Source organism: Opisthorchis viverrini, assembly GCF_000715545.1.
Source record: "Opisthorchis viverrini unplaced genomic scaffold opera_v5_365, whole genome shotgun sequence".
Taxonomy (NCBI): domain Eukaryota; kingdom Metazoa; phylum Platyhelminthes; class Trematoda; order Opisthorchiida; family Opisthorchiidae; genus Opisthorchis; species Opisthorchis viverrini.
The window spans coordinates 117,299-139,832 of record NW_008752028.1 but is presented as its reverse complement, the minus strand read 5'-3'; the positions used below and the strand labels follow the sequence as shown (position 1 = coordinate 139,832).

The 22,534-nt window shown below is 42.1% G+C and overlaps 2 protein-coding genes across 2 annotated transcripts in view; both read right to left on the bottom strand.

Moving 5' to 3' along the window:
* T265_10460 (hypothetical protein) overlaps positions 1-12,486 on the bottom strand; it is a gene marked incomplete at both ends in the record, with an annotated part of 53,455 nt that extends 40,969 nt beyond the window's left edge. The window contains one exon of the mRNA XM_009176837.1: positions 12,220-12,486. Within this exon, the coding sequence (XP_009175101.1) occupies positions 12,220-12,486 (267 nt within the window). The remainder of the gene's footprint in view (positions 1-12,219) is intronic.
* A 382-nt stretch (positions 12,487-12,868) lies between these two features.
* T265_10459 (hypothetical protein) lies at positions 12,869-15,129 on the bottom strand (the record flags this gene model as incomplete). Its single annotated transcript, XM_009176836.1, has 2 exons — positions 12,869-13,158; positions 15,060-15,129. 2 exons carry the CDS (start codon positions 15,084-15,086, stop codon positions 12,931-12,933), a joined length of 255 nt encoding a protein of 84 aa, XP_009175100.1.
* Between the last annotated feature and the right edge of the window lie 7,405 nt (positions 15,130-22,534).

Genomic DNA, 22,534 nt, shown 5'->3' with positions numbered 1-22,534 from the left:
ACTTACACATTGATCCCTGGGGTTTGATGTTTCGCAACTTATAGTCCGGTTAGGTTGCGCACATTGCAAATGCAAATTTGCACCAAGTTTACAAGTGCAGTGGGAAATGGTTGAACGGCATCTGCTTCAGCTGAAGTTCACTGAAATCACCACAGTGGTTGTTCCCCGATCAGCCCAATTTATGGCTTCTATCAGAAAGGTGGAAAATTACATCAGGTTACATCAATCTGTAGGCAGACTGTATGCGGCTGACTCAACAGTTTAGTGCTCTCGCCTTGACAACTTTTCTGCTTCAAAGGAAAACATCTTTAAAAACGGTTGTCATGGTGACTGGCTTCTAATTCGTACCCTCTGTATTATGGGTCAGGTAAAGACAACCAACATCATATCAATTGAATGACGCTTTTGGCCTCCCTGAAAGGTGAACCACATTTTGCTATCGGTGTGCAATTAGGTATTCAAGCAGAACCGAAGTTTGATTACCAAGGGGATTAAGCCTAGTTAGTGAGATTCAAGAATAGTGAAATTTGTAGTGGCCTACCGTAAGGTTTCCAGAGAACATACGAGTAGTGTGTTATGTCGGGAAAACAAGCTTTGAAATGTATGTTCGCTACATTTTAGACTTTCATTAAAATGATTTTACTTCCGAATATGATCAATCAAGTTACCTGTGGCCAGAATCCCATCCAGCGAGAACAGCTCTCTCAGTGGAGGTAATTCTGATAAGAGTTATGGGCGGGTGAGCGGAAGTCCTGTACTGAATCAGCTCAAGCGTTGTGAGCAAGCCGTCCAGTGTCGTAGTGGCAAGATGGTTACCATTTTAGGTGTAACAACACGCATCCTATGATTGAGATCTACGCCAGCGCTCTTTCAAATACTAGCAGAAGTCAGCAAAGCATGCAACTGCGCGCCATTCGCCTCTGGCTAGGGTGATGCCGGAATTCTTACGTATATGTCATCAGTTCAATAAGCTATCCTGATGCAAGTCTTGTTGGCATATCACCTACTGGTTTACGGTGGAGAGTGTGCTTATGCTTGCAGGGTCTGTAGTGCAAAGTTCGGTCGGTTCTCCAGCCAGAAGTGTCACCATATGCCTTTTTAATCATCGAAACAAAAGACAAATCAGCTGTTGAACACAAATCATAATTCTACGGCAAAATAGTGGACAAGACTTTGTACCAATCAGCCCGACAAATTTTGCACCGCAGACACGCTTTAGGCAGATCTCACTGGTCTTAGATGTACTCTCGAGTCTAACGGCTATTCTAGGGCGTCCAGTCTGGAACACCCAAGGTGAAGGGCGACAGCGCTGCCCCAAGGCGTACCGTTTATGAAGGACAACACCAGCGGTGTCACACAAGGGAGCCTAACAGCAGTGATATAAAGTAACTACCACGCAGCCAATCCGGTCTTTGATCACAAGACGAACGCGTTCCCGTGCCAACAAGCAGCGTTCCATAGTCATCTTCTGCCATGTCAAACATTACCTACCGCTTTACGTGTGGGAACACCACCACCTACAGAACCGAGCGGGTACTATGACGATTCAAATGCAGCTGTCTTTGGCAATACCAGTACAGTTAGAGCAATCAGATAAACGGACACAACACCGCAGTCATAGCCTAAACCGCCGTACGTATCAGCTCCATATCATCTGATTTAGAACAAACACTACGACTGAATTTGAAGTCGTGTTCATCGTAGCTCAAAACTGCTGCCGTCGAATGTTGATCCACCGAAATAAGAACAACAGATCTCCAAAAAATGCCGGAATTTCCATCTGCAGCATGCTATTTCGACCAAAATAGTAACTTTACTGGAGCCCTGGAAAAGTGTCCTTGCCGAATCCGGACATAACACCTCCCGATAAATTATCGAACGTTACGTGAAACTCATTTTGCCTGAAAACCGTGAGACCTGGTAGAAAGTAAAGGCTGAGAAAGTGAAATAGGCAACGATTGCCTGGAATATTGCAGATAATCTTATCCGCTGCATGCGAACTTCCCCGAAAGCCACTGGTAAACAAAACCATGGAGGCTCAAACTAGCACAGCCATCTTTATTAAAAAGGAGAAAATTGATCGCTGGGCCGAGCACTTTGAATAACAGGTATCCTGACTAGCTGATGTGAGCCAACCAGATTCGCCAAGACCTTCGGCCATAAGGGTGAAACAACTTGCGGTCTTGGGAGCTCATTACTGCATATCTACTGTCAAATTGTACTGACCTCCTGGCCTGAATAGCCACCCAAAAGCATTGTTCAGGCTGGGGGCGAGATATTTAGTCAGGGTTTAGTTGACTTTATGCTACCAATTGTAAGACAGAAACCGTTCACATTAACGGGCTTGCTCAGCATCGAAGGCCACCAAAGTGCGTGACTCGCGGGTGTGTACGAGTAGCCTTTAAAATTATTCATACAAAAAACTGTATTCTTTCGATTCTTATTCGTTTTAGTGATCGACGGGCCAATGAGATAAAAGCTGGGTGTTCAAAACCTTGGTGTTCAAATAGCAGCTAACAAAAGCCTTGTCGATATGGGATTAGGCTGACGAAATTGTTCTCCTGTTTGAGGAGAGAGAGAAAACGCAGATGTCTTTGGATGAACTGAACAAAGTTATCTCGGCCTTTACGTGTTTTGCGCGAAGAAAGTGTAAGATTACTGAGCACGCCATTCACAATTTATAGACGGAATCGAAGCTGTAGACTATTTCCACGCCTTAGATAAGCTCCAACTTTGGTCTGACCTATGTTGTCAGTGAGTCAGTTTCTAAGACTTCGTTGTTATTACGCTCTATCCAGACTGCCTGAATGAGTGTCTAGAGGTGCAAGTGCTCCCCTAACTAAGCCACTTTTTTCTTCATAATAAAGCAGGCGAAAAAATTGGCGCTGAATGGCACTGAACTCTGATGTTGTGCTGTCAGTAATTAAGATGGTACATAAGAGAGGTTAGATTCTGAATAAAACTGCAATATTTCAGAAACCAACAGATATAGGTGGCAACTTAACCCTAAAGGTAGCATTGTCTCTCCAAGCTCTAGTCCAGCCAAAGTGCAGTATACATATGAAGTTATCATCATCGACAGCATGACACCTCTGTTCAACGCTGATATTTTGCTGCCGTTTAAGGCGACTAACTAATATCCCAAATTGAGGTAGAACGCAGAATTCACGGGAAGGAGTACTCCTTGGGGTTTTAAATGACCCTTAAAAAGAGACGTAGTTCCTGATATCGAGAGTCACCAGCGAGAATTTGTTTGACACGGCTGTCATTCCATACGAGACAGGAACAGGTGAGATGAGTCGGGAAATGGTTAACGCAACCAAAGTTGGAGTAGCATTCCAGAACATAAAACGATTCCACTCAGCATTGGTACAGTTGGGGGATCGCGTTCCCTTTGAAAAGATTAGAGAGGACCTGTATCAAAGCAACTGCAATGACTGCTGTAAGTTCTAGATAAGAGAAAATCCAAAGAACTGCACTACAGGACTGGTCGGCACGAGCTAAAATTAAATAGATTACCAAAGTGAATATGGGTCACTGATAAAAAAATAAGCGATGCATTAGATGCTAGGCACCAAAAGCTCACAAAACGCGGAAATCTTGGGTTTGGAGCCACGATTCTTAGCACAGTGACCGACGGCAGAGGCGGTAACAATCGTTTGGCACCCTAGTCTGAAAAGGACAAAAATGCTGCACTGAGAGGGACAGAGCGCTTTTAGATCATCCGAGCTAAAACGTGTTCACAGACGGGGGAAGTCAGTCTAATATTTTGTCGTCAACCCTACGAAATATGCACACGTGTCTATTTCGTCAGCAGCTTACAAATTTGTGTTCAAGTAAACGGTTGACGGAAATTCAAGAAGTGTGCTTACCCGATAATTCTTAAGCCGGTATTGGATTTTGAATGGATTTTGGTGAAATTATAAGAATTGCGTTCTAAATGAAATCCCTTTCCGGCAATTTACTTGTCCCCAGGCTAATTCACTCACACATACCACAAAAATTGTGATTGATATTCAAGGGGAATCTTCAGCTCAAGTGATATGAAACAGAGTACTCAGGCCTCGAATCACGACACAAATTCTTGTACAACATTCTACCTTGCCGAACGGTTTAACATGTAATGACCTACGTTAACTGAAGAGAACTCAGAACGCTTACGCGTTCCATCAATGCCTCAATTACTGTTTCCTAGTCCACGTTAAAACCCGACCACTCTTGTGGCTCGGTGGCTTGGCTTGATCAAACTTTGGTGTGAACGAACAATCCACTGACTGTAAAAAAAAATTCCCGTGCTCGGTTCCTAGCCGCTTAATTATTCAGTGGACAGCGGCACTTCATTGCTTATGTCGTTCATCTTTCTATCGCACTGATTCTCACAACTGATAACACAGGACTTCCACAAGCAAGTATATCACAAACATGATTGAATGTTTCAGACAATTTGTCTAACGGTTACTCTGTCAAAAAGTCTTTTTACTTTCATAGATGAAACTACTCACAGGGTTGCTGTAAACTCTATGACAGCCCATGACCGCTTTTGCTCTTCTTGGGGCTATCTGGTGGGCGCAGTCCTCGAGTTTTTGTCAACCTTATTTTCTACTTGAACCCAAATTTGACTGTTTTCAAGAAACCCACTCAATTGCAAATCAATTAAATTTTCACGAGAGACTCAACTGAATCTCTAGTTTATGATATTCTACAACTGAATGTGCTACACACAGGCCGTCTCATGTTTCAGTTGGCACGACATTCGAGATATCGCAATATATTTTCATAAAGAAAACTACTCACAAGGTTGCTGAAAACTCTTTTCTTGATTACTTGATCATATGGTTCACGAGAACAAAAAACAGCTCATCAGTAATGACCAAGTTTGAAGCTCTAGTGTTTGATACATTCGGGAAGTTACCCAAGACGAGCCGCTTTTCCCGTATTGCAGCGCTAAGCCTTACAGAAGCAATAGTGACCAAGTTACATCGTTAGAAATTTGAGCCAAATTATCTCAGCTTATCCGATGACAGCCCCTGACTGATGCACCGAGAGAACTGACATCTCGAAAGTCCAATGTTACTCATGCAAGTGAGACCACAGATAAAAGCAAGTAATCTTAGGAAGCAAACGTTCTATTTTAATACTGTAATGACAAAAATTCTAGCTTACACTTTATCACAGGTTTTTCTGTTTTATTGCGCAAACAGGTTTGGGTTGAGCACTTGCAATTTTTTGCTAAGAAATGACCAAAAACATTTAGAGAGGTCTGCAAAAGAAGCTGCTTGTTAGTTGACCAGCTCTGACCACTTGTTCCAACCAATTTTTGAGGAATACTCTTTTCCAACGTCCAGGTTAGTTGCGAAAGAAAAGTGGTACGATGATTTTTGTGCCGTGAATGACATCCAAAACTACCGGTGAAGTCCGACGTAAGTTGTGCCAAAGCCTGTCGCCACACGAGTTGAATCGAGTCGGATACCAAGTTATGCAACGTTTGTCATACGAATGTAATATGACATCGGTGGAAGAAACAGTAAAAATCACATGTCCACAACCTAAGAACCAACCTGCAAAATCTTTCGTTTCCTAGAATCATCCAGACGCAACTGTCGAATCTGCCGAGCACGAAGCCCCTGAGTTCAGCATTTATCATCTTACAAATCTCGAAGTGTTGTACTTCTGAGCAACACTTCATACGGCCTGATCGGAGTTTACACCCAATTCTTCGTGCGTCGTAATATTTTCAGTAGAAAAGTTTGACCCATCTGGCCTCTTCGTTTTATCTGTACTGTCTGAACGCCACCACAAACGCTTTAACTCATCTGCCGATTATTGGCCATTATCCAGTGAAATTGCAGTCTTATTTACATTCTTATCCTTAGACATTAGCATTTGCCCTTGTTTGTCTGGCACCAGATCGATGAGATGAAGGCTTGTTCTACTTCTAGTAAAGTATACAGTGTGAGTTATGGCTGTCACTGTGTCAGTTTGTTTTGGGGCTCTCAGAGAAGCATCGGTTGGGCAAATTCTGTCCTGCCATACGTCTGATCGGCCCAGTGAACTTGACCGTCTAGCGCTGTCTGGGTGTATGAGCATCGTCTTGTTCAGAGAACACTCGGAATCGCTCAATCAAATCTCGGTTGGTATCGCCAGAGTTGGCTTATCGCAGTTAACTGACCTCAGTCCTGAACCCTTGGGGCTGTGCACAAGAAAGACTCCCATTTTCATAGTGAGGGGCTTGTCATCAGGTCACTAGCTGCACAGTGCGGTACACATCGGCGACAGTTCATAGAAGAAGCAAACCTATCTCATGTGGTGATGTCCATTACAGTGATCTTGTCGTCCGCCAATATTCTCTGTATACGTCAAGTAATAATGCACAAGCACTACGGAGTCGAGTGCTCAAAATGCATCTCGAGCCAGGACAGAATACCGCAGCAACTGATAGTGGGAGTGGCTTCACGCGATGATCGTTCACTTGGTAGGTGCGACTGATGGACAAGGATAACTCTATTGTTTGCGCATTCTTGTTGCGGACCAACGGAGTCACTGCTGGTTCAGTTTCTCGCCTCCTTCTTGCTGCTGATCATAAGTTCATTGAGTTGGAAGCCGGAAGGCACCTTAATTTTGCTGCAGCTGCGGGTGGATTCTCTTAAGAATCAAACTATGGTGTGGTACGGGGCTGATTCAGATGCCTCTTATTAATTCTCACGTGATATGATGTGCGTGCTAAACATATTTACCTGGAATGATTCAGAAGTAATCTTGTCATTCACCTGAGTTCTCTAACAATATCGAATGTATCCACAACACTGGCAATTGGGTGTATAGTACTGTCAGGAAGGCCAGATTCCTGAATGACCGAAATCTACCGAGACTCTCAGCTCCGCTAGATGACGCCAGACAGACAACGCCCCCACAATATGCAGTGCACCAAAGCCAAACCGCGTGCATCAGCACTGGTCCAAGTTAGACAGTGTCCCTGCAATAACTACCTTGAGACCGTTGTATTCTCGCACTTGTACGCACTCACGCTCTCGCCTGTTCGGAATATAACTGTTGTGTCCCCTTCTGTGAGTCTTTTTTTCCGGCATTAGACACTAGATTGGGTCAGCAGCAGATATCACAGATTGGCGAATCAGCAAATTTAACAGTTACGTTACACTTTCGTTGTGAAGAACTCCGTGTAGAATACGTGCGGGAAATCTGAACAGGGTGACGCGTTGAAGCACGAACGTATAGAACTGTTTTTTATTTTAATCGATAACTTGCAGTAGACAAAAGTTGGTACATCGAATGAACATGAACTTCAAATTGCGGAAGTTTTTATTCCCAATGCAAGGAAGGCAAAAAAACGTTTACTGAATTAATATTTTTTCAGCACACTCTCTGAGGGTTTAAGCCAGATATGGTTTGACTATATTCTGGCTCCTGAAACACGCAGTTCTGTGGGTTTGCAAGGAGCTATTAGGGGATGAAATTCAGGAATCAGTAGTCAACAGATGGTTGAAACTGTTGGATGAAAATCAGTGGGCGCTTTGTAATGATACGGGGGTATTTTGATCTGCCGGAAGAGATAACGCATTCGGCACTGGCAAATATGCTTCCATTGTGTCATCCCACATGGTAATTCGTCTCGATTCATGTTAAAGTCGAATAATTAGTCTTCTGGAAGCTACTCAGTAGTTTTTTTGACGATGACTTCAGATTAACTAAAACCTGAAATAACTGTCTGTGTATCACACGATTTCAAAAGGTGCCTATACTGTCTGTGCTGCATAGGGTGTCTCATAATAGACGCAAAATTTGATTGGGTGTGCAAACGTGGTCAGTTTCAAAAAGAATAACAAACTTTTTTATTATCAGTAACCACCTAAAGAAAGTTTAGTATGCAAGTGTTAGCATTTTTTTCTGTTTACGATGGATATCAGTACACGCATTGAAATTGAGAAACTCTATTATTCCTTGGTGAAAGCGCCACCGCTGTACTTCGTGGTTACAAAACCAAACATGGTCNCAAAGGTCCTTTCGTCATGTCAACCATTACACGCTTGATTGCGAAATTTGATTCCACTGAATCTGTAATGGATTTTCCTGGCAAAGGGAGAAAGTCTCTGAGTGATGAAAGAGCGCCCAATGTACAGAACGCCGTCGAGTAACTTCAGTCCCATAGCACCATGGCATCTTCGTCAATAGCTCGGGTGTCTCAGTTGACCAGCATTTCCGGTACGGCATGCATTGCATTACGAGACGCCACCTTCGTGTATGTCCACATAAAAATGATAAATGTTTGAATTAGTGCCGAAGTTTTAACATGGGTATTATGTTTTGCGTCTATTATGAGACACCCTGTACATTTTCATGAATCTGGGATCGTACGCGGTTTCAGTGAGTTATTGAGATCGCCTTAAAGTGCGGCTTCATCTAACCTGCCTCCTAGAGAAGGACCGTGAACTTTCTACCCATTTATGCCTGCTGGCTATGCACTTTTCCAAAGTCACACATTGATTACTGAATGATAGTGGAAGTTGACTTAGTTTACCGCGAGAACACAGCATGAATGTTGACATTGTGGAACGTGTTGAAGCAATTATGAATTCAATTTTTAAGATCGTTGAGTAAATGTTAAAGGCCCACTATTCTCGACCACCAAACTGAAAAAATAGCAGGTGCCTAGGTAATAATCAACACCTGAAATTGAAACAGATTTGCCGTTCAAATAACTTTACCTATTAATAGGCAGGTTCGATTAAATTGCTTTCCTGTCTTAGGGACAGTTATAAGAACCCTTTCTAGTGAAACATGAGCGCACATGCAAGGCTTCGGCCTCCATTTTGACACCAAGTTCAACAAAACAAAGGAGTGCCATCCGTTTTAATCTTTTCACTGGAAGCAATCCATCCTGATGAACACAAGGGCCACAGGTTTTCCCCCTCTCTCTCTCTCAGTTCGTACCTTAGCACCAATTTATGCGTCGTAATCCGGGAACGAATGGTAAAAAACAGATAGGGAGGCACAAGAAAATCAACTTTCTAATACATCCAACACAACATGATATATGCCCAAAACTTTCACATGAGATAAAGACAACCAAACCCTTGCGTTGTTTTATGCTATTCTTAGGACGGGCAATTTCTGGACACCACTGCAGCTTGTGTGTGTTGACTTGCAATCAATTTGGCTAAAGGCGTCAAATTTGTGAGTGCGTTTGACAGCCTGTCAATCCCAAACTGAGTTGCAATCAATGCTACCACGGTTGATTAAACTACACGTCCAAAATGACAATGAATCAAAGTCAGCTTGCAGGCATTCTGTTTGAGGATAAGCTATGAACGAATTTACTGTGTTCCATGCCTTGGTACTAAATGGAAACACTCATTTCTTGGTGTTCTTTGATAGAGTCAAAGCCGGTAGCTTAGCAGTATAGGGAAGAGTATCAAAGAGAACGTGGATAGCGCACCACATACTCTGCTATCCAGTTATTGATCAAAACGTCATCTGTGCAACTCAGCGCGCAGTAAAGTCGACCTTAATACGATGATAGTAAGTGCTCGCCTTTGAATGCTATACAAACATAAGTAACGGACGTCGATGTAAAATGCAGGTTCTTGGACACTTGGGGATGTAAACCGACATGTACGCATATGTGAACAGTATATACAGACATCGGGCCTCCACGTCAGTTCAAGAAGTAATCTGTGACGGAGCTCATTCAAACAGATGCAGTGGTCAGCGACGGTAATTCAAAGAACATTCAAAGGCGAAACTGCTGCGACAGTAACCCTGACTCATCATCAAGCGATAGCGATGTGCCTAGCGGATAATATCTGAAACTGTGCAGTCTTTGGATTCAACTGATCAGTGAGTGTAAGAACATACCTGGACTGCTCTGGTAGCTAACCTCATTTCATTCCAGATACCGTTAACTGCACAAATTATCGATTTTCGGTAGTTGATTTTATGACCCATGCGGAGACAGCATGCAAGTGAAATTCCGCTACATAAGCACTTTGAGAATCTATAGAGGCTCCCCTTCAGATTGTTATGAACAAACGAAGCGAGATGGACCAAGTGGTTAGAGCGCGAATTTATTGACCGGAATGTCCGTGGCTTGAATCTGACCTCTGTTTCTCGACTTCGCCTGTCTTGGCTTGGCGACCTGGCAGTATCTCAGCCCTCGTGCTTACTTCATGTGGCATGTCAGCTAGGCGCCGAGAGGGTGCTACAGCCGTACGATTTGTATTTATTTTTATTATGAACAAACTGCGCGACGAGATGGATTCATAAGAGTATCGTCATGTTGTGTTTCAGTAACCTTTGTTACATACCTCCGTGTGTGCTGATCGATTTTCAGTTGTGATTTTCATTGCAGAGCGTTAATTTAGTTATATTGTCGGACACCGAATAACGTAAGCGTACTTGTGCATACTCATGCACTGGACAAACATATCAACATCAGAACCACGATCGATAGATGAAGCTTTTTCAGTGAGCACGAATGATTGTCAGAATCCAGACATCAAGCCAATCCTATGGATCATCAGAGAGACCCAGTTCCCGCATTTTTAGTTTTACTCATTTTATTCATTTTTGTCTGTAGCCTAATGAATGTGGAACAACGCGATATTCTTAACACGGGCTTGTTCTGACAGACAAATGGTGAAATATTAGGAACGTTTACAACGTTATTTGGTATAGGAAATGTGCTCAAAAATAGCACAAAACTTGAGCATCCACCTGTCCCGAGAGATCTGTGAGTCATAAAATCGATTAATTTCAGATTGTATGACCTGCCTCCTAAAATGATGCTTGCATTACTTGTACCTGCCAAATCTAACTTTCTGGAATCTGTCAGTTCGGTTTTTTGTGTGATTATCGTGGTCGACCGTTATTGACTGAGAACGAACAGGATGTGATGGACAGCGGGAATACGATAAATAAGGCGGTCAACCTCCGCCAATCAAAAATGTACACTTCGGTTTCCTCGAACCATTCACATGATTCGTCAAGACAGACAGCATTGATCGGGTTTTTGAACGAAAGGCGGAGACAAGCAGTACAGCCTAATATCCCTCTCTCCCTCTCTCTCGTATTTAAGGTATATAGAGGTGAAATGTAAATGTATCGAAAAGTACACAGCTTAATTTGGCACGGCTTACACCTTGACAGATTCAAGCAGCTTCAGTGCTACACGTTGAACACGGAACACTGGCTGGTGAATGAAACTCAGGTCATCAAGGTATTGGCAACAATTTGCAAGGAACTAGACAGTTGGATTGTGTGTTCACTGAGTTCATATGAGAGTAATTTCATCCAGGTTCGGATAAACGTGTACAAATAACAGCATCTGGCATCCGAACGTAACCAAGTCCTTGATATCAGCAGGAACTCATATGTTCGATGACTCTGAACTGTGGCGATTTTATTGAAAAAGGACATATGATCCCTTATCCCTAAGGTGCAAAATCGCTGTGCCCTATGTTGATATCCTTGAGAGAATTTGTTTCAATGCATATGCTAATGCTGTCTGGCCAACCCTCTGGTGCTCAGAGGCCCGCTTGCTTCGAGCAAATCATTTTTGAAGGTCACTGTTCTATTCGGCCTATTTGATACAGCTTGATCACCGAAGGTATTTCAAATAGCCGATGATGTTCCAGGAACTCATCGTTTGATTGGTATCGTCAGCAGTGTGCCTGCAAGGCCTATCAACCCCAGCCAGGAATTGCCATGTAGGAATGGTACTGTAGTGTCATTGTGAATGAATCTGTCACTATTGTTTCGTTTGCTACAAAGACATTTTTACACGTTGTTATGTTAATCTGTGTAGAATGGCCTTGGTGAATTACAATCCTGAATACACACATATAAAACTGAGGTTCCAATAGCAATTATTGTCCTACCACCTGGTCGTCCCCTACGTGAAGGATACATACATATTTTAAGTCTATTTATGAAAAAATGTGTGAGCTTGACATGGGTCATCCTTCTTTGAAGATTCAAGCCTTCAAATTTTCGAGGCTCAGAATGCAGTCGACATTTTTTTAACGATCGGTGGATAGATCCGACCTAATCACAGGTGAAAAACTAAATAGATTATTGAACAATTGAGTACATGAGCAACTAAACAGAATTCACTGCGATTTGTCTAAATCCTGTGAATAATGTTGTTGGTGATGATTATGCAGTGCATCGACACAACAAATTTTTAGCATAAAATTACTTGCTTACTTTGGCAAAATCCACATGCAGAGTTGCGTTGATTCCATGGAGAAAAAGATGTTTTCTCTCATTGGACGTAGGAACGCGTCGTGAGAGATATTTTGCATACTTTCTAAAATGGCCTGATGGCGTATCCCGGCAAGTATAGGCTGGGTAATGATAGCTTTCTAGATTCATCAACGTAAAATCTAAGTGACTATCACTGATCTCTGCCTGTCTATACAAGGAAACAGGGCGATTCTCATCGATGTCATCCAGGCATAGAACTTCGACCATGTGCATACGACATGGCTTGCTACACCACTGCTGTCATATGTAACTCTGGAAATTACGGCGGAAGTTGTGGAATCATGGGGAACATAAACGAGGTTGTGGAACATTGAGCATTGATCAATGCAGTCACGAACATTTCACCCTCAATTTCTGTCTTCTGGCTCCAGGAGTGCTCTATTTTTGCAGTTTTGCGATACCATGCTAATTCAAATTATTCAGTAGCCACAATCATCAATGACAGCGGTAAGGAAATTTGGAACAAAATTAATGGAAGTTCGTGTTCCACTGTCTCTGCAAGCTTTAGGATCAGGTGACCAATAAGTAACTACTAAGTGAAGTGAAGAGAGGGGATAAGAGCACAAAATGCTTTTATCTCATCCAATTACAGAAATTGTTTATGAAGGCTTCGATTGCGAGGGCTTTGTTCAACACCCTGACGTAGAATGCTCAAGATTCCTTCTTCAGTTGACATCGATCTTCACAAAACAGGCCTGCGATGCGGCATCCAGAAACACATTCAGAATTCATGACTGGATAACTTGGCCCGCAATCTGTTTCACATTTCGCCGCAGTATGGGAGCACTCTTCGGAACAACTCGATTTCTCTGTCTTCACACTGCCTCGACAAGTGGGACTCAGGGGTATAGAGAGAGTTAGTAACACCATGAACCACACCTGTAATGATTGAAAGAAAAAAGTTCTGACCATAATTCAATTTGAAACGTTTGCAGTTAAACTCATCTAGGAGCAAGAGCTGACAGGAGCAGTTAGAAATAGGACATTGTAGAACAAATGCTATACGGAGTATAGCTAGTGAGATCAAGCAAATTCACTTACACCTTGGCCACATTCGGTGATGAGCTCAGTATAAAAATGTGAGCAAAATTGAGCACTCTATATGAAACGGTTTCTTTGACAAATCAAATTCAAGAGGCTCGGTAAGTTGAGGCTAATTACTCAGGGGTTTTGAATTCATCAGTTAGTGAAGTCATTACAACAAAGTCCTAAATTTTAAACCGAAATGATCAGATAAATTCCAGCATTTTGTCTTCAGTTTCGTTGGTCTTTTTTCTCTCAGGTAGAGAGTGCCTGAGTATCTAACATGACTTTTTTACGTCATTCCTCTGTGAGTATTTGACAGAAAATAACTCCATTACATTTAGTTTCGGTCCTTCCTTGTTGTCTACATCCCCGTGGATGAAGCAGATTAAAGCAAGCAGTTGAGATCACTCGGCTCTTATGCTCAAGTTGCTATCACAAAATTCACATCAATCGGATCACAGCCGTGGTACGTGTTGAGCCCGTTTCAACTCAAGCTGACAAAAGAGCGAACGAAACCCTAGTTTCTAATACAGTATAACATTACCAAAAGGAAAGATCCTTGAAGTGATGTACTGTGAATAACGTGATCCACTATGCGGGCAACCGCTTCTATGGTATGCAACTGGTTCATGCATATTCCACTGTCTGTCTTCGAGGGTACCAGGTTTTTAGCAACACCTACCCGAGTGAGAGGTCACATGCAAAAAATTCATATTTATTCATATACATTCAGCCTACCAGGTCCTACCATATTGGCCACTGTAAATTGACAATGTGTATCTGATTGGACCAGAATATAACCCAGTTTTACGTCTAACGCGTAAAGTTGAGCACGAAAATCAGTTACACTCCTTTGATTTGTTACCTATGAGACCACAGGCGTCAGTGTGTATCTCACTACATACGGTCCCAAAAAAGAATGATGTGAACTCCTTCTCTCTATGATCAACGTGCCCAGGCACCGATGTTAGTTGACCGATCGTTTTAAATCTGATTCCAAGAGTAGAAAACAGGGCCACGTTATTATTCCCCAAATGTAGAGTCAGCGGTTTTGCAGTACCCATGTTATAACAGGCCGGTTCTGGTTAACAGAACCCTTTACTGTGTCCGCTCTAACGGCAAAGTTAAATTGCCTAAACCTCATTCTATGGTCACTTTGAGAAGAAATATTTTTTTATTCACATGAAAAAAACCTAGAAATTCGTTGCATGTCAAGGCCACCTGACCAGGATGGTAATCATTGCTACTTTTATGTAACATCAAGTCAAACAAATAGCATAAAATATATGATATACGGAGTGCTTCATATTTGAGGATTTAGAGCTGCCAAATTCAGTTTTATCGGATTTCTACTGTCATGCGCTTGGTTGAGGGCCATCTTTCTCTCCCATTCTCGGATAATCCTTCCAAATGTGTATTTCACCTGTGCACTACTAACGAGTAAGAGGCTTTCAGTTTGAGTTCCATCCAAGAATTTTCTCTTCCGATTTGCGTTGGGTGTACCTACATTTACGTTCAAGATTCTGTAAATCCCCGTCCTTACAACACCGAACTTGTAACACTCCACTTTGAAGACTTCCCAATAAACTTGGTTTCCTTTTTCAAGCGGCTTTTTGGTCCGAAAAGGCTGAAATGTTTGCAAATAGTTCAGACTATCCTATCCTATGCCGAATGTCAGTGTATTAGAAATCTTCGGAAAGCGTGTTAAATTAACCCACGAATTTTAATAATACCAAATCCAAATGACTTCTTACCTTGGATATTCTAATGTTTCCACACATGGATTAAAGTACGTGCACCAATCTGTTTGTTACTCAAGCCTGATCAGTCAGATATTTTGTGGCATTTGTTAAGATGGCCAGAAATAATCGAAAATTATATCGAGCCCGTGCACCACCTGTCAGGTTTTCTCAAAAGTAATTGGCTCCCATATTCCTGACTTCGACTAGCCAATGAATGATTCCATTTGTCCACATTTTGTTCCCTGTCACCTGTACTTGATTCAAGACCTTTGAATCTCAAAACGCGAGAAATCACTCAGTTTTTGATGATTGAATGACCGTCTTAAAGACAAACTTTCTCTAATACAGCTATTGAGTCATAACTTTTTCTGGGCAACAACAGGGTTCTTCCCTTCCGCGCAAGATATATTCTGTCTGAATATGTATTGTTCAATCAGATTTAGTATCATTTCCAAGAATAACCTGTGAAGACTAGTATATTTCTTGGGGAGACAGGGAAATCACCGTTTCTCCGAACTTTGTATGTTCGGCTAACGTGGTCCCAGCGGTACTACCGACAGGTAATAAAGGTCAACTTCAATTCAATGCCAGTATGCATAGATCTGTGTAACTCATTTAAATTTCAGTGCAACACTGTTGTCGTCAGATTCTTCAGCACATGCATGCACACACATACATGTCCACCGCTGAAAGTTTTCATTTAATATGATCAGCTGTTATGCTCCATCCGGCGCACAAATTACCTAACACGGGTTTGCTTGCAGCCAATCTGAAACAAGCCGTGTATGTTCATATAAGTCTAGATAACTCAAACCGGAGCACGACATTGATGACGTTTTGACAAAAAGCTCGAAAGCAAATGCGCATATCAAAGATATTCAGTCAAAAAGCCAAATTCCTTGCCATCCACTGCACAACCGTTGTCCAGCCCATCAGTATCTTTCGGTTGTCCAAATTGTGTTAAAATATCTGGCTACTTATTTGTAAACTAGTAGTAAAAATCAACTCACTTCAAAATGGCTAAACACATCCGAGTGCTGCGTAAACTAGTGTAAAAATCAACTCACTTCAAAATGGCTAAACACATCCGAGTGCTGCACACTGGGCTCATTAGCAAGGTAACCTGATGTACCGTGAGTATAAAACTGTATTTGGTTTTAAAACGTTTTTTGATGTGAAGCTCAAATGCGGAATCGGAGGCCAATTTCACTTTCTCGGAAGCCTTGTCATGTACACAAACTTTACAAGAGACACTACTGTCAGGATTGGAAGCCTCTGGTTCTCCGTGTTGCGCCACAACAGGGCGGCCCAAACATGCCGTCTACTGATCATGTCCAGCCAGGTGGAATAGCATTAGCTATTTTTTTCTCATTTCTCTCCGAACAAATTACTAAGCTGCAGTCCTTAAAGTTTGCATTCTCCTAACATAGAAACTAGATTTTAGTGTGGATTAGTTAGGAGTAGTTGAGTTTAAGATGTAATCAAAAGATATTTTGCCCTTACAAGTCTACTAAATTTTTATTTGAGGTTGAAAAACAATGCTTTCTAGCAATGTATTATGAAAACTTTCATCAAACGTACAGTTCTAACTAGTTGTCAAGGTTCAAAGAGAGTATTGAATGAAACCTTACTGGTTAAAACTCAGAATCAACTGCTCCGTAAATGGGTCTTCAATTTTCTCTCGGAGAAGAATCATCGGTTGGTAAAATCATCAAAGAGAAACGGATAGCTTCACATACGCTTTTTGACACGAACTGTCATTTTAGGTGACGTTCGATCAAGCAGAACTGGTCACATCGCGCCGGTAGTTTGATCTGAATGAACTTGGCTATTTGTATTGAACGGGTGATTTGCGTTTGTACCGGTTACGCTTTCAGCATCCACCGTTGACTGCAGAGCGTAAACGCAAGGATATTTTATAGGGCTGGACAGGAATCATGCGAAACACTCAATTTGAGAAACACTCGAACAGAAAGGAATGGGTGGAAACTAACCAGCCATGAACCGGTCATCTCCATGTATCCCGTGGGTGGCTACAAGAGAAAGAAATCATTGAATGTCCTGCAGAGAGAAGTTGTTAGGCGACGTGTAAAGGTTTTAGGAGCCCTGTCACAGATAACTGGCAACCTTTAGGACCAACACGGGCTGTCTGAATGTAGTGTCACTTGATATTTTGAAAATTTGTTTAAGGATTAATCTGAAAACCTGTCCTCGACCATCGAATTAACTTAGGTGAGTTGTCAGGAGTGATGTGTTGGGCGATTCTACTGGTTCGAAGATCAACCGCAAAGATCAAAAGGCAGAGGCAAATGTAATTTTATTGTGTCAACCATCAATTCACTATCAAAAAGGTGGATTAGGGCAGTGGATCAAATGTGCTCACATTCCGAGAAAACCGGGGCCCCTTTTGAAGGCCACATAGATTGCAGTTCTAACCAATAGGGCTTTAGTATTCAGTCGACCTTGCAAACTACTATTAAACGTGTATGTCTGATGAGATTTTCTCGAAAGCATAGCTCACAACCACTGTGATACGTTGTTTTCATAGAATTTGGTTCTTGGTATAACATGTTGTTCCCAGGTAACACAACCTGCAACGTATTCGGAAGACAGCAGAAGTGAATGAAAGTCCTAAAGGAAACCTCTCCATACTTAAAACTATATAGAGTGAACGCGAACTTTTACATCTGGGGGGCCAGTGTCCACGTTTGCCCGTACGAGTGGTCAATCCACGACGTATGACATTACAGGTGCAACCCGAGCAAATACCTAGAGAATTCAATGCACTTTGGTATTTGTTTATATATCATTTTATTTTGGAACGATTTCAATCCGCACTTGGGAGGTCATCTCCACGTATATCTAATTCGCCTTTCAGGAAAGAGAAAGATGTGGGAGGAATGCGAGGAAAGAATCTTTTGAAAAGGTAAAAACTGGTGTTTTATTATATTTGGGTTTTTACCCGCATCACATCGAGCATAAATTTGTACCTACCTACGCACTACAAACAGTCAATTAGTTCATTATTCCTCAATGGTTTTAACCTGGTTCGTAAAACTGCATTGGTTTGAAAATCAAGGCTTTCTCATCTTCCTTCTATTCTGGTACCAAGTGAGTGGACTCACGAAACACTTTATATTCCTGTAAAGATCATGAGCGAGCGATTCAGCTTGGTTCCAGGTGAGTTTCTCGAAAAAACAAATTAGTTTGCAAGTGAGTGTATATTCGCCAATTTCGTTCCATTTAGTTTCAAGTAGAACATGAGGTTGACGAAGACTCTGGGACTGCACCTACCTAGTGAGCCCCAAGAAGGGGGCTGTCGACGAATTTTCAGCAACCTTATGAGTAGTGCATGACAAATATACATGTATCGCGATATCTCGAATATCGTAGCGACTGAAACATGAGGCGGCCTGGTGCAGCGCATTCAGTGGCCTGGTAGCATCACAAACGAGAGATTCAACTGGGTTCCAGGTGTGTCTCTCCGAAGATCAAATTACTTTGCCATATTTCCAACACACCTCCTAGTAGTGAGCTTTTCTAGACAGTCATGTTAAATTATCTTCGCCTCCCTGCATCCCACTGGTTGACCGATTGATTGGTTTTCTCCTGGTCACACTGGTAAGTGCCTTCCGTCGTTAAGGATAACCAACATTCAGCGACAGCAAATAACCGTCCTCGCTGCAGTTGGGTTTCACGATTCTAATCAGCCAACTTCTATTCGCGCCGCAAATTTGCTTGGCTAAGCTCTTAAACAAAGAGTGCATTTCACACTTGCTAGCGGTCATCATTCGGATAGAAGGATTGGACGAAAGTGTATAAGAGAGTGTTGTTGTTAGAGGCAAGCAGAAACTGCCGTTCCTGTTCCCATATCAACAAGCACGCAAGCCTCTCGCAAGTGAGGCAAGTTTTGGTTGGCGTGAAAACTGATGACTGTCAGTATAAATCAACGAAACAGCCGTTGACATTCAGATTCGATTGTGGTTAAATTCTCCAGCTAAACAACCTGGATGAACGTCAGAATCCACATGTTCTTGCGGAAATCCCATCAGCGTTTGGCTTCACCACTTGGCAGGGAAAATGCCCTCTTGCAAGAGAATACCTTTCTTGTGTGATCACTAATCACTGATTTTCGTGCGCTTAATTTTTGTCTAACAAGATTTCTTCCCAAACTGTATTACATGAGTAATGTACAAACTGGCGTTCTCAGAAGGCTGCTATTTTACAGGACATGATTTTCAAGAGTGCTTCCACTCATTAGGTGGTCACGTGATTCAATATCCATCGATACACGTTAACGCCCAGTTGTAAACTACGACGTTTCAGCGGTTGAAGTGTACTCAAAGCTGTTCTGGGACGAAAGCAAATATCATTGCGATTAATGCGGCACCACACGAAGTCTGAATGTGATCTCCATTCCGCTATTCATACTTTTTATCGTCAGGTAGTCAACTATGAATGAAAAGCGTCCATTGGTTGGTGGCGTTACTCAGAGTATCTCTATGTTCAATGACTCTACCTACCTTGTCCACATAGCACCACTGAAAAAAACTTAACAAGACAACAAGGTTAATATACACCCTTGGACGTACATTAAGCTCTCCACTGCGACGCACTTTTAGTGTATTGCCAAATGGTTAAATCTCCAAAAAAATCCATGTAAAATTTATCGTCATCCTACTGGAATGAAATTCAACCCAAGCCCAGGTCATGATTTTTACAACATCTTTTGGGAGCATGAACCCCTGTGTCTGGAATGGACCAGTATGGAGATCAAACTCGGGTTTCTGTACTGATAATCCACAACCTAATCTGTTGGGCAATAACCTAATTCCACCAAAGTGGCTCTTTAATTATTTCAAAGTCTCATATCCGGGGGAGGAGTGAATATTCGCGCCAAATGTGTATTGATTGATCTTCTATCTTACCGGACGCAAAAACACAAACAAAACCAATCGATTTTTACACTTACCTCCAAAGTAATGCCTGCTTCATCAGAAATTAGGCGATGTTAGCACACACTCACGCTATCGAATGCATCAGAACGTCGGGCGTATTCCTTGACTACAAAGATCCTAACGGGGTCTTCCATAGTGAAACCTTTCTGTCAAACATGGGCTCACTCAACAATGATCATTTAAAGTATATGAGGTTGGTGTTCGGCTACCTTTATTTCCAATGAGAACGGTTATCTGGTGTGACGCACTCTTGAGCCCGAGTCTCTTATGCAGTCCATCAGTCCAGGAGCTATTATCTTGAAACGACTCATAAGGTTGCTGAAAATTCGTCGTCACTACCGGTTTCACTCTTTTTGAGGACCCACGTTTCCAGCAACCTCATGGTTTGCTTGGCGTTGTCGATTATCGAGATAGATTACCGGTTAAGGCACCAACTCACTAACAGGGAGCTCTGTGGTTCGAACCCAACCCAGGCATCCAGACTGCTCCAGTCCAGACTTGGGTAACTTAACGGTCCCTCGACCCTTGTGCCTTCCTCAGGATAAATGGGATATAGGCATTGAAATGGTGTGACCAGTGTACGAATGGTGGAAAATGCCGAATATCGGCTGAACTTAATTTACCCCGTGAACAAATATCACGGCGTCCATAAACTAACCCACGCAAGAGTGGAGAGACGAGATCGATTCATTGAAGTTTTTTATGCTGCCGAAAATGTCATCAATGAACATATGTAAATCGACCCAATCTATCAAGACCAAACAATTAAACCGCAAAAAGCCCCAAAGTGTATTTCTTTAACGGGAAAGGACGAAAGAACGAAAGAACAACCGGACTGAACATAGAGAAATAATAAGCTGATTGCATTGAACATTTAACCAAGAAGTCACAGAGCTAAACTGAACAGAAAACTCCAAACCCTTTAACAGAGGAGAACGTCTGAATAACCAGTCAACAGCTAGAAGATATCCTGGTAACTGGAAGTTATCCATGTCAACTAAAAAGCTCAAGAAAACAAGTAAGACTCGATAAACTAGGATCCTTGAGCGGCAAGAGTTGAAAGCGTGCTGGTCGTAAAATGACTAAAAACGTAGAACGTGCCTTTTGACCAGTCAGTCGCCTAAATGGATGTAAGCTGGTCAATGAAATCTATACCAACTTAAACAGACAACTGGAAATTACCAAATTAACTGGTTCGTCTCGATTTGAGACGAACGGTTTGCACACTAATTACAACCACCCGAAGTACGATACCCAGCCGACAACAGATGAGTTAGCAACAGATGTGAATGGACAGAAAATTACAAGTTTACTCTCACGTAATGAATACAACGACAATCGGATGCGTTGTGCCGGAAAGTTTTGGGCGTGCATTACTGTGGAAAAAATTTTTCACCATGGGAACACTGATTGACAAATCGTTTGGCAAACACGAATGAAAACTCTGGATCAGATTTGTGGCTATGACTACAAGTTCGCAATATGACCTCCGAAAATTAGAAAAGAGTCGGTGGAGTAACCGAGGAGCGTGCGGTGTCAAATGCTCTGCGTTGCGGTCTCATACACCTTGCTCAGCTCACGTGTCTACCAAACAGCGATACAAGTAATAAACCAAGCCGAACAAATCTGACAGATCATGTTCATACTTTTGCGGAACAATTCTCTTACTAGTCTTGGTAAACTGCGATTGTAAACCACAGGGGGACGAAGGTAGTCTACTCTGACGTTGTTCCCAGCTGATTACTCTTAGATCCAGAAAACAACAGGTTGAGTCGCATTGGCGCAGCCTTACTTTAGCGCCTAAAAATTTTCTGAATGTGTCACTTCGTTTGGTCGGGTAAATATTGTAGCTGTATTGTTCAGCTCAGCGAAGAATTAAACGGTCAGCGTTAAATTGAGAATTTGCTTAACTACAGAGACTTATTCGGTGCCTAGGGGGGGGGCTATCTGGTAAAATTTGGAGTTTTTGTTCAGAAATTGTTATTTCCGGTTCAATTAATCCGGATTCCAGGGCGTTCTGGACAAATCACGCTTGTATTCCATGATCGAGGTCTGCAGTCTCATCTTGGCAACTGGTGTACAGTAGGTTCAAGAAAGATAAACGGTTTTGTACCCCATTCACAAGGTACGTTTCGGCTTTTTGTCCAGGATCACAAGAACTACAAAAACGTCGAGCTTCTAATTGTAATAATGAGTTTTTTAGTTATAAAGGCAAAACAAAGCATTGTGGATAAACACTTAGAGACGCCAACCAGTGGTTCATTCATTCCCAGTAATGTCTGCAAGTGCTGGAACTGAGTGATCGCTGATTGAAACACCTAAGCCATATAAAAAGTTTAGCCTGCGCAACAAAATGATCTTTCATGCACTCGACCAATGGATACAGACTAATGTTTCCCGTCCAAATATAATGATATGAGTATTAAACTGTCCTGTAAAGAGATAATCTGGTAAAAAAAATTACCATCGATGGGGAATCTTTTTTGAAGATCAAGGAAATGTCTTACGGATAGTAGTCAGTGAACCTGA